Source organism: Liolophura sinensis, chromosome 4 (genome assembly GCF_032854445.1).
Source record: "Liolophura sinensis isolate JHLJ2023 chromosome 4, CUHK_Ljap_v2, whole genome shotgun sequence".
Lineage (NCBI taxonomy): Eukaryota > Metazoa > Mollusca > Polyplacophora > Chitonida > Chitonidae > Liolophura > Liolophura sinensis.
In genome coordinates, this window is record NC_088298.1 from 22,898,109 (window position 1) to 22,911,480 (window position 13,372).

Consider the following 13,372-nt stretch of genomic DNA (forward strand, 5'->3'; position numbering starts at 1 on the left):
TGTGATACTTGTCTCTCCACGTAAGTCATGTTTGTGTCATACTATTTAGTCATTGCTGTGATACACTATACTCACTGTGATACACCATACTGACTGTGACACACCATAGTCACTGCTGTGATACTCGTCTCTCCACGTAAGTCATGTTTGTGTCATACTATTTAGTCACTGCTGTGATACACTATACTCACTGTGATACACCATAGTCACTGTGACACACCATAGTCACTGCTGTGATACTCGTCTCTCCGCGTAAGTCATGTTTGTGTCATACTATTTAGTCACTGCTGTGATACACTATACTCACTGTGATACACCATACTCACTGTGACACACCATAGTCACTGCTGTGATACTCGTCTCTCCGCGTAAGTCATGTTTGTGTCATACTATTTAGTCACTGCTGTGATACACTATACTCACTGTGATACACCATAGTCACTGTGACACACCATAGTCACTGCTGTGATACTCGTCTCTCCACGTAAGTCATGTTTGTGTCATACTATTTAGTCACTGCTGTGATACACTATACTCACTGTGATACACTATACTCACTGTGACACACCATAGTCACTGCTGTATTACTCGTCTCTCCACATAAGTCATGTTTGTGTCATACTATTTAGTCACTGCTGTGATACACTATACTCACTGTGATACACCATACTGACTGTGACACACCATAGTCACTGCTGTGATACTCGTCTCTCCACGTAAGTTATGTTTGTGTCATACTATTTAGTCATTGCTGTGATACACTATACTCACTGTGATACACCATAGTCACTATGACACACCATAGTCACTGCTGTGATACTCGTCTCTCCACATAAGTCATGTTTGTGTCATACTATTTAGTCACTGCTGTGATACACTATACTCACTGTGATACACCATACTGACTGTGACACACCATAGTCACTGCTATGATACTCGTCTCTCCACGTAAGTCATGTTTGTGTCATACTACATAATCACTGCTGGTGATACACTATACTCACTGTGATACACCATACTCACTGTGATACACCATAGTCACTGTTGTGATACACCATAGACACTGTCTTGATACACCATAGCCACTGCTGTGATATTCCATAGTCACTGCTGTGATACTTCATTGTCCCAGCTGTGGTACACCATAGTCACTGTTATGATACTCCATAGTCACTGCTGTGATACTCCATTGTCACTGTTGTGATAAACCATAGTCACAGCTGTGATACTCCATAGTCACTGCTATGATAAACCATAGTCACTGTTGTGATACACCATAGTCACTGTTATGGTACACCATAGCCACTGCCATGATACAGCGTAGTCACTGCTGTGATACACCTTAGCTACTGCTGTGATACACCATAGTCACTGCTGTGATACTCCATAGTCACTTTTGTGATACACCATAGCCACTGCTGTGATACACCATAGTCACTGCTGTGATACTCCATTGTCACTGTTATGATAAACCATAGTCACTGTTGTGATACACCATAGTCACTGTTATGGTACACCATAGCCACTGCCATGATACAGCATAGTCACTGCTGTGATACACCTTAGCTACTGCTGTGATACACCATAGTCACTGCTGTGATACTCCATAGTCACTTTTGTGATACACCATAGCCACTGCTGTGATACACCATTTTCACTGCTGTGATACTCCATAGTCACTGTTGTGATTTAGCATTGTCACTGTCGCGATACACCATATCCACTGCCATGATACACCTTTGTGACCTGTTAATCACAGGTAACAAACATGTAAGTTGTTACATTTACACCTGATTTCAAGTGTTCTCATTTGTCTAACTTACTATGTTTACACCTGTTCATCACTTGTTCCTATACTTGTAATATGTTACTTTTGCATCTGATATCACTTCTTCCCACGGTTGTAACATGTTACATTTACACCTGTTGATTACTTGTTCTCACACTTGTGACATGTTACTTGTACACTTGATATCACTTCTCATTCATTTAACCTGTTAAGTTTACACACTTGTATCACTTGTTCTCACACTTGTAACACCTTAATTTTTACCTCTGATATTACTTGTTCTCACACTTGTAACGTGTTAAATTTACACCTGTTAATCACTTGTTCTCACACTTGTAACATGCTACGTTTACACCTAATATCACCTGTTCCCACACTTGTAACATCTTACTTTTACACCTGATGGCATTTCTCATTCATGTGGGGGCCTCCGTGGCTCAGTCGGTTAGCGCGCTAGCGCAGCGTAATGACCCAGGAGCCTCTCACCCATGCCGTCGCTGTGAGTTCAAGTCCAGCTCATGCTGGCTTCCTCTCTGGCCGTAAGTGGGAAGGTCTGTCAGCAACGTGAGGATGGTTGTGGGTTTCCCCCGGGCTCTGCCCGGTTTCCACCCACCATAATGCTGGCTGCCGTCGTATAAGTGAAATATTCTTGAGTACGGCGTAAAAAACCAATCAAAAAAAACAAGAAATCATTCATGCGACCTGTTATTTACACCTGTTAATCACTTTGTTCTCACACTTGGAACTTGTTACTTTTACACCTGATATCACTTATTCCCAGACTTGTAACATGTTACCTTTACCTCTGATATCACTTGTTCTCACACAGCTGATTTTGAAGAAGACTACGGAGAACAGTTCACACTTGACGAATTTTTCAGCAGTGATTACAAGCCTAAAGATTTTACTGTGGAGTGGATACCAGGTAAGTCCAAACTGTTATTGAAATGGATTTATGGTAAATAGCCAGAAAGTTGATGCATAAATGTTCAGTATTGGAGGCAAATATAAAAGGACATTAAACATAGCTTCTGGCTCTGAAACTTACATTTGTCTACAAGGATATCATCCCACCTTCCAAACAATCCTTAAGACACCTTCCTGTGGTTAACACAAGTTTCCTATTGAGGGATCATAAGCAACTTAGGTCATGGGTGAAAGCTCAGGTCATTTGCCATGTAGACATGTGCAATGTGTTAAATTTGTGCTCAGGTTCAACCCAGTTTCCCCCAATCCATAATACTGGCCACTGCTGTATCAGTGAAATATGCTTGAGTATGGCTTAAAGAGTCTTGCAGCTTTATTGCCAACTTCATGGTTGAAGTTACTAAAGTAAAACAAATAATTTCATTACAGCTTGAAGAAATAACGAAACAGCACTTTTAAAGCACACATTTGCATGTATATACACAAAACATGCCTGAGTCTCAGAGGAAGATCACGCCATCTTATAAGGTCACATCATGAGGGCATCATGGGGTACAGAATCAACACTGATTGGTTGACACTAGAGATAGGATTTCTAGGGTTAAATCTTGCTGGCTTGGTTACACTTGAATAAATTTACCATACCGAAAAGTCAGCTTAGGTAAGGCATAGGCTGGACTTGCCTATCTCTTGACACCAGCCAATCAGAATTGCTTCTGTATCCCTATAAAGCTGTAGCTGACCCATATACCGTGTATGTACATGTCTGTTGATGTTCTGAGATGCACCACCTCGTTGGTGAAGATGTTTTCTCAGAAAACTGACTGAAGATGTTCAAACGCAGTGACAGAGACTTTTGGTTTTTGTCTGAATTCATGGTTTCATTTTTTTTTCCAGGGGAGGATAAATTCATTTACCGAAATGATGACGGCGCCATTATGGAGTACGATGCCGCTCACAACAGCAGTAAACTCATCATTGACAACTCAACATTTGTGAGTTCATCAGTCTGTCTCAGATTATGTCAAACGTGAAGAAAAAAAAAATGGCAAAATTAAATGTGTTCCAAAATTAAATGCCTGCCCAGTCCTCCAATAATAAAAAAAAAAGAGATACCTACCCTAAAGTTTGTATTTTTTAAAATTTTGTTAATTTTGTGTTTAAAATCACTCTTTTTTTACATTAGCCACATTATAAATATTTGTGAAAAGAATATCTGAACTGACCGATAATGATCTGTCTGAGAAGGGTGGGCTGATTATGATTATTTTGTTGCTTTTTTGTGTTCATTATTGAAAATTATGAAGACAAGAATATTTCCTTAGTCCACAGTAAAGACAAGAAAACAAGCATTTGTACATGTAAATCCCCAGATAATGATCGAATGAGGTTATTTTAGTGTGGAGTTGTTAATGGACGTAAACGATAATACAATAATTGGCAAGCTTTTGCCTCAGCATAGTTTATTTATTTATTTATTAGAGTGGATATTTATGCTGTCCTGAAGAATATTTCACTTATACGATGGCGACCAGCAATATGATGAGAGGAAATCAGGCTCTACCGACGACCATCCGTAGGTTGCTGGCAAACGTACCGGAGAGGATCCATGTTCTGGATTTGAACTCCCGTCAAATGGGTGTGGAGTCATATTAATGTCTTATCCGACTGGATATGCATGTTTTTGTAGCACGGTGATAAACATTCAAGCACATGTTTTCTTGTTGACAGATACAACTGGATTCATACAAATATTCTGTGTCAAATGACAGGAAATACGTCCTTATCGCGTATGATGTCATGCATGTAAGTGCTGCATTTGTAGTGGTCTAATAATGTAGTGGTCTAATAATGTAGTGGTCTAATAATGAGCACTCTAGTGGGAACAAGTCGTGGCTTTTTGGTTAAAGGGGCTAGTCTCTCAGTTGCTAGGATACGCAAAATTGTGGTTTTAATCCTGGAAATCTCACAGGAAATTTTTAGGTTTCCTCCCTCTCGCCCTTATTGGCCGTTTGCACAATCTCAGTTTGGTGAACATATCTGTACGTCACCCATGGAAAAGTTTTACTAAGTAGTTTATTTTTCATCATCATACATGTATGTTTTAATGACTTGTGTTGTAATTGGGACGATGTTCAAGCCAACAAAATATGTATTCATTGTTTTCCACAAAAAAAGGTAAAAAAAATCAGATAAATCTTCAAAAACATCTAATTTTTAGAACTTGTAGGATACAGTATATATGATATTGACAGATTTTCCTGTTAAAGAGGTATTTACGGATCAGAAAGCCTTGAAAATGAGGAAAATTATGAAAACTTGAAAATCAGACCAAATAAAACGGGGAATTTCAGTTTTATTTTTATTCCATTGTAGGCTTATGTTGAACCTGAGCATCTGTCTTGGCATCCAATAACAGGGGAGACAATGTTTAACAAAATGTTTATGTTATCTTGATAAGTACTGCAGGAATTGAGCTCAGGGTTTACACATATGAGGGGGATATTCCATCGTTCCTTCGCTTTGTGGATATCAAATATTGTATGCAGGTATGACAAAATTAACAACTTCAGTTCTTGATGTGTTGAGCTGAAGTTTGGCATTTATGTATCTTCTACAGGTGAGCTCTGTGGAAACCTTGCTACCAAATCTAGATTTAGACTTGACTCATCAGTTAAACACAAAGTAGAATTGGTGTCACCTAAACTCTTAGTGACCCTTGAAAGGACTGGGAATCATAGACTGTTCTAGAAAGAAAGAGAAACGTCACAATATTATAGTGTTTTGTTTTGTTTTGAATTTTCAGAATTACCGCCACACCTTCCATGCATCCTACTTGATCTATGAGGTGGCCACAAGGTATCTATAAACTCTGGGCTTTCATGAATACACTCACAGATGTAATGACTATCAGGCCAAGATGCATGGGATGCCAAGCTTCATACAGGACCAGTCGGCAGTCCTGAGATCAACTCCTGATAGGGTCATAAGACTATAAAATGGTACTTGTTGCTGGCTCGCCTGGAACTGGGCACTCGGCACTGAGACGTTAGAGCAAGCAAACAGGACTTGTTACCCTGGTGTCAGTATAGTGTGGCTGGGCACACAGTATATGTACACACGCCTAATAACTCATTACTCGTCGTTAATGGCTAAAAATTTAAGGGGCCTCCGTGGCTGAGTCGGTTAGTGCGCTAGCGTGGCATAATGACCCAGGAGCCTCTCACCAATTTGGTCTCGGTGTCAGTTCAAGTCCAACTCATGCTGGCCTCTTCTCTGGCCCTATGTGGGAAGCAACCTGCAGATGGTCTTGGGTTTCCTGCGGGTTCTGCCTGGTTTCCTCCCACCATAATGCTGGCCGCCGTCGTATAAGTGAAATATTCTTGAGTACGGCGTAAAACACCAATCAAATAAATAAATAAATAAACTAAAATTGTGTTTAGTGCTATGTAAAACCCCAAGACATACATGCATTTATACATTCATACAAGGCCTTGAAAACCTTAAAGACCCCGAAAATTGGAACTAACTTTTCAGCCTATAAAAGCCTTGAAAATCAGGGGCTTTTGTTTTTGGGCCTGGAAAAGCGTTGAAATTTAGAACCAAACTGGCATATGCACTGTTGGGCTGATTTATAGATAGACTACAGAACCAGCTTGGTACGTGTGTATCTGAACTGTTGGGCTGATTTATAGAGAGACTACAGAACCAGCTTGGTGCATGTGTATATGCACTGTTGGGCTGATTTATAGAGAGACTACAGAACCAGCTTGGTACGTGTGTATATGCACTGTTGGGCTGATTTATAGAGGGACTACAGAACCAGCTTGGTACGTGTGTATATGCACTGTTGGGCTGATTTATAGAGGGACTACAGAACCAGCTTGGTACGTGTGTATATGCACTGTTGGGCTGATTTATAGAGGGACTACAGAACCAGCTTGGTACGTGTGTATAAGCACCGTTTGCCTGATTTATAGAGGGACTACAGAACCAGCTTGGTACGTGTGTATATGCACTGTTGGGCTGATTTATAGAGAGACTAAAGGACCAGCTTGGTACGTGTGTATATGCACCTTTGGGCTGATTTATAGAGAGTACAGAACCAGCTTGGTACGTGTGTATATGCACTGTTGGGCTGATTTATAGAGAGACTACAGAACCAGCTTGGTACGTGTGTATAAGCACCGTTTGCCTGATTTATAGAGAGACTAAAGAACCAGCTTGGTACGTGTGTATATGCACTGTTGGGCTGATTTATAGAGAGACTAAAGGACCAGCTTGGTACGTGTGTATATGCACCTTTGGGCTGATTTATAGAGAGACTACAGAACCAGCTTGGTACGTGTGTATATGCACTGTTGGGCTGATTTATAGAGAGACTACAGAACCAGCTTGGTATGTGTGTATATGCACCATTGGGCTGATTTATAGAGAGACTAAAGGACCAGCTTGGTACGTGTGTATATGCACCTTTGGGCTGATTTATAGAGAGACTACAGAACCAGCTTGGTACGTGTGTATATGCACCATTCGGCTGATTTATAGAGGGACTACAGAACCAGCTTGGTACGTGTGTATATGCACTGTTGGGCTGATTTATAGAGAGACTACAGAACCAGCTTGGTACGTGTGTATATGCACTGTTGGGCTGATTTATAGAGGGACTACGGAACCAGCTTGGTACGTGTGCATATGCATTGTTGGGCTGATTTATAGAGAGACTACAGAACCAGCTTGGTACATGTGTATATGCACTGTTGGGCTGATTTATAGAGGGACTACAGAACCAGCTTGGTACGTGTGTATATGCACTGTTTGCCTGATTTGTAGAGGGACTACAGAACCAGCTTGGTACGTGTGCATATGCACTGTTTGCCTAATTTATAGAGAGACTACAGAACCAGCTTGAACTTGGATATTGTCATGAAGATGTGCGGACCATTTGTGCTTGTTATGCGAAAACTTTTGTGAATTTGTGCTTGTTATACACCACCTCTGTGTTTTGTTTTCAGGGTAAAGAGGCATCTTCAGAATGCAGAATATCTCCAGTATGCAGAGTGGTCTCCTAGAGGTCATGGTTTGGTAAGTGTTTGTTTGTCTGTCTGCCTGTATATGTGTGACGTACGATCTGTGTGTCTGTGTGTCTATCTGTGTATATTTGGGACGTATGGCCTACCAGCCTGACAAGCTGCCAGGCTGTCTGTCGGCGTGTCTGTGTGTCTGTCTGCGTATATATGGGACATATGGTCTACCAGCCTGTCAAGCAGCCAGGCTGTCTGTCGGTGTGTCTGTGTGTCTGTCTGCGTATATATGGGACATATGGTCTACCAGCCTGTCAAGCGGCCAGGCTCTCTGTGTGTTTTTATGTCTGTCTGCGTATATATGGGACGTATGGTCTACCAGCCTGACAAGCGGCCAGGCTGTCTGTCTGTGTGTCTGTGTGTCTGTCTGCGTATATATGGGACGTATGGTCTACCAGCCTGTCAAGCTGCCAGGCTGTCTGTCGGTGTGTCTGTGTGTCTGTCTGTGTATATATGGGACGTATGGTCTACCAGCCTGTCAAGCGACCAGGCTGTCTGTCGGTGTGTCTGTCTGTCTGTGTGTCTGTCTGCGTATATATGGGACATATGGTCTACCAGCCTGTCAAGCAGCCAGGCTGTCTGTCGGTGTGTCTGTGTGTCTGTCTGCGTATATATGGGACATATGGTCTACCAGCCTGTCAAGCTGCCAGGCTGTCTGTCTGTGTGTCTGTGTGTCTGTCTGCGTATATATGGGACATATGGTCTACCAGCCTGTCAAGCAGCCAGGCTGTCTGTTGGTGTGTCTGTCTGTGTATATATGGGACGTATGGTCTACCAGCCTGACAAACTGCCAGGCTGTCTGTCTGTGTGTCTGTGTGTCTGTCTGTGTATATATGGGACGTATGGTCTACCAGCCTGACAAACTGCCAGGCTGTCTGTCTGTGTGTCTGTGTGTCTGTCTGTGTATATATGGAACGTATGGTCTACCAGCCTGTCAAGCGGCCAGGATGTCTGTCTGTGTGTCTGTGTGTCTGTCTGTGTATATATGGGACGTATCGTCTACCAGCCTGTCAAGCGGCCAGGATGTCTGTCTGTGTGTCTGTGTGTCTGTCTGTGTATATATGGGACGTATGGTCTACCAGCCTGTCAAGCTGCCAGGCTGTCTGTCGGTGTGTCTGTGTGTCTGTCTGCGTATATATGGGACGTATGGTCTACCAGCCTGTCAAGCAGCCAGGCTGTCTGTTGGTGTGTCTGTCTGTGTATATATGGGATGTATGGTCTACCAGCCTGACAGGCTGCCAGACTGTCTGTCGGTGTGTCTGTGTGTCTGTCTGTGTATATATGGGACGTATGGTCTACCAGCCTGTCAAGGTGCCAGACTGTCTGTTGGTGTGTCGGTGTGTCTGTCTGCATATATATGGGACGTATGGTCTACCAGCCTGACAAGCTGCCAGGCTGTCTGTCGGTGTGTCTGTCTGTGTATATATGGGACGTATGGTCTACCAGCCTGACAGGCTGCCAGACTGTCTGTTGGTGTGTCGGTGTGTCTGTGTGTCTGTCTGCGTATATATGGGACGTATGGTCTACCAGCCTGACAAGCTGCCAGGCTGTCTGTCGGTGTGTCTGTGTGTCTGTGTGTCTGTCTGCGTATATATGGGACGTATGATCTACCAGCCTGTCAAGCGGCCAGGTTGTCTGTCTGTGTGTCTGTGTGTCTGTCTGCGTATATATGGGACATATGGTCAACCAGCCTGTCAAGCTGCCAGGTTGTCTGTCGGTGTGTCTGTGTGTCTGTCTGTGTATATATGGGACTTATGGTCTACCAGCCTGACAAGCTGAAAGGCTGTGTTTTTGTGTGTCAGTGTGTCTGTGTGTCTGTGTGTCTGTCTGTGTATATATGGGACATATGGTCTACCAGCCTGACAAGCTGCCAGGCTGTGTGTCTGTGTGTTTGTCTGCGTACATGTGGGATATTCAGTCTGCCAGGCTGTCTGCTTGTAGGCTGTACCTATCTGCATCCACATATCAGAATAAGTGCCCAATTTGGAGCCAAAAATGCCCAACCAAGAGGATTTAGAAATTCAAATACATTTGTTCATTTTGATTAAACTGATGTTGAAAACTGTGATTTGATATGTCACCTTATTCAATCAGTTATCTTGTTATTAAATTGCATGTTTAGCCTAATGTGTATAGTTCCTCAATATCTCAATGTGTTGGCAAATTATGGGACATAAAAGGTGGCCAAAATGAACCTGCTGAAATAGTGTTGTGGTCTGAGGTACCCTTGTCAACACGGCTGCCTTCTGATCTGTCATTTATGTTCCATACAACAGGTGTTTGTGGAAGGCAACAATTTGTTCTACCAGAAGGAGGTGGATGGTTCTCCACAGGCCATTACAACTGATGGCCTTCCCGAGGAGATCTTCAACGGGATTCCGGACTGGATTTACGAGGGTTGGTTCTCTCCCTTTCATTGTCTACCACAGATTGGGCTGTCTCCCTACCTCAGATTGGGTCCTCTCCCTTAGTTTTCTACCACAGACTGGGTTGTCTCCCTTGGCTCCCTACCTCAGATTGGGTTCTCTCCCTAGTTGTCTACCACAGACTGAGTTGAACAGATCAAATGTGTGTCAGGCCACACTTCTGGATATATAAGTCTAAGCCTAAGTGGGTTATGCATTACACACAAACAAAATCGCATATGTGCGAGCTCATGAAGTCAATGTGTCCAGGGGTACGTGGGAAGATCAGCTAGCAACCGCGGATGGTTTCCCCTGGATCCTGCCCTGTATATGATGGTTCCCAAGTTTATGGGTGGAGAAGACCAGAATGTGTGGGTATACCACTAACCCTTACCGAAAACTTGTCCATTGAATGTTAATGCAAGAAAGGAAAACAACACCAACAAAGTTTAACTGTTCCAGAAATATAAAATAAAATTCACCTCCTGACTGTTTGCTTTTTAGATGGAAATCACTTGAGAAATCTACACTGTAGGTCTGTGTTTAATTTTATTTGGGAAGTTCATGTATATTTTGCAGAGGAAATCCTGTCCAGTGACCATGCCTTCTGGTGGTCCACCCATGGCACTTATCTCTGCTACGCCGTATTCAATGACACCATGGTGCCCAAGTACAGCTATCCTGTGTATGGAAAGATGGCTAATGTGTATGGAGACATCAAGAGGATAGCTTATCCTAAGGTAAGTCAGAGTTACCTCCCTTAATGACAGAGTTGTCTGCCCTGATGGGATTTGAGGTTTTTGTCTGGTTAAGGTACCGTGCAATTAAGTTATATATCAGTTGCATTTCCACTTTCTTTGTTTTTTTTTTTGTTTCGTATGACTTTCGAAAGATGAGAAATTATGTCTACATGTTAATTTTGTTGACTGCCTTCTCTACTGGGCCCTGCAAAGGGTTGTGGGTTCCCCGTGGAGTCTGCCCGGTTTCTTCCCACCATAATGCTGGCAGCTGTTGAATGAGTGAAATATTGTTGAGTATGCCTAGAACCACCAGTCAAACATATAAATAAATCTTTACCAGGATTTTGTTTTCTGCAGTTAACATACATGATGTAATTGATTGAGTTATTTCCCCTGAGCTCTGTTTACAAACCAGCCAAGATGGTTACTGCCAATGTGTGATAGGTATACATGTGAAACAAGCAGAAGATCATTGTGAAGAAAGAATACAAATAAAACCAATTCTATCACTGATAATTTTTTCCCAGGGGCCCTGATATGATTCCCTGTTTTGTTTACAGCCTGGTTATGCAAACCCTAAGTTCTCCCTGAAGGTTGTGAAAATCGGGGACCCTCTGGGCATGCCTGTTACCCTCATGGTTCCACCTGAATTTGCTGACAAGTAAGACCTTCCAGATTGTTACATTCTTGAAGAAAATGGTGTTTTCACACAAACCTATGTAATATGGAAAATTTGGATAGGTCGATGCAAATTTTTGTTGTTGTGTGTGCTTGGACTTTTTCAGTAAAATTTTGCATTTAAAGGCAAAATGCAATGGAAATGAACAAATTTTTCTGTCTCGAAAAAAGACATTTGGATATCTGGTTTGGTATACCAGCAAAAATACTGGCTCAAGGGACAATCAGAACCACAATTTAAGGCGTTGTCTAGCCCCAACGCTCTTCCTGCTGAGCTATCCAACCGAAAGGGAATGGCTAACTAGTTAGAGCTTAGTATTATGCGTTGACTGATTTTTCACAAAGACACACCATCTGCACGGTTTCCTCCCACCCTAATGTTGGCCACCGTGATATAAGTGAAATATTCTAAATATAATAATGTTGTATAAGTGAGTACAACACTAAACAGCAATCAAATAGATAAACAAAGACACAACATATTTATGGTACAATGCATTGAGAGATTTCAATCATCATCAGTGGATACATCGATTAGATATGACTTTATACACTGAAAAATGGAGACCTTCTTGGCGGGTAGTTAGAGTTACGTGAAGAAATAATTTTTAATGGTGATCTTTTGTGAGATGTTTGACCAGTGCATTGAATAAAATAAAACTTTGTATTGCATGCTTGTAAACTGAAGGTTGAGCAAATATAGATGTAGCTATACATCATCAACTCAAAAGTATCCTGGGGTCCTTTGGAAAAAAGAAAAACTCCCGTTTGTGATGGCCATTTTGAGAGAAATGACTGCGAATAGTGTTTTCCATTTTTGAATTGATGGAAAGTTTACAGTCAGTTGTTTGCCAATAAAGCATAGCCAGACAGTGTTCTAGTTGTGATCAGTAGAACACAGGCTTTCTCGCATAAACCAACTACAGATGTGTATTAACTGTCAATCAGACCCAGTGTCCACCGTGGCGTCTCTGCTGAAAAGAACAGGAGCTTATCCCTGTATACGTGCTGGACAAGCTTCTTGTGGAAATCAACTGACAAGCTCTCTTGTTTGGGTCTATTGAATGAAATGAGTCCTTCGGGCTTGTATATTTAAACTTAGCCCAGGACCATATTCTGTGTTGATGGCAATGCTGTAGTTTGGTATTTAAAGATATTATTAAGCATATAACAGTGTTGTATGCAAATTATATTTGATATGTTTTTTTTTTCTTTTTTTTTTTAAATTTTATTTAATTTTTTTTAGGCTAGTTCTAAAAATATCTCCTTATTGCTCTGATTTTGCATATTATCGCTTAGTCATAGAAAATGATTGTCTCGCCATAATATGGCTGAAATACTGCCAGTGTGGCTTTAAACCCAGTAATCATTCATTCATTCAAACATAACATTCGTAAGTTCTTAGTCTTCCATGACCTGATGGTAATTAGCATGCCAGCGTAGCAGAATGACTTGGGAGTCTCCCAAAGCAAGAAATAATGTTTTCTTGAGTAAAACATGAATCATATAAATAAATAACACTATTGTTCTTATCTTCAGAGATCACTATTTCACAGCTGTGTCTTGGCGGGATGACAATTATGTGATGGTGCTGTGGTTGAACAGACCTCAGAATTACTCCATCATCACTGTGTGCAGTGCTGTGACTGGTCAGTGTAATAAGGTAAGGCAGCTGCTGATTGGCTGAAACTGTGTTTTAATACAGTAGCTGTCATTGGTTAATGACAGTTTATGTAAACAGTAATGTAA

At 41.7% G+C, this 13,372-nt stretch overlaps 1 protein-coding gene across 1 annotated transcript in view; it reads left to right on the forward strand.

Annotated features, from left to right (window-relative positions):
- The window catches only part of LOC135464528 (dipeptidyl peptidase 4-like), a 34,712-nt gene that overhangs the window by 1,030 nt on the left and 20,310 nt on the right, over nt 1-13,372 (forward strand). Inside the window, exons 2-11 of the mRNA XM_064741953.1 lie at nt 690-716; nt 2,619-2,714; nt 3,614-3,711; nt 4,448-4,522; nt 5,523-5,575; nt 7,732-7,801; nt 10,077-10,197; nt 10,785-10,945; nt 11,506-11,606; nt 13,163-13,286. Of these exons, the coding sequence (XP_064598023.1) occupies nt 690-716; nt 2,619-2,714; nt 3,614-3,711; nt 4,448-4,522; nt 5,523-5,575; nt 7,732-7,801; nt 10,077-10,197; nt 10,785-10,945; nt 11,506-11,606; nt 13,163-13,286 (926 nt within the window). The remainder of the gene's footprint in view (nt 1-689; nt 717-2,618; nt 2,715-3,613; nt 3,712-4,447; nt 4,523-5,522; nt 5,576-7,731; nt 7,802-10,076; nt 10,198-10,784; nt 10,946-11,505; nt 11,607-13,162; nt 13,287-13,372) is intronic.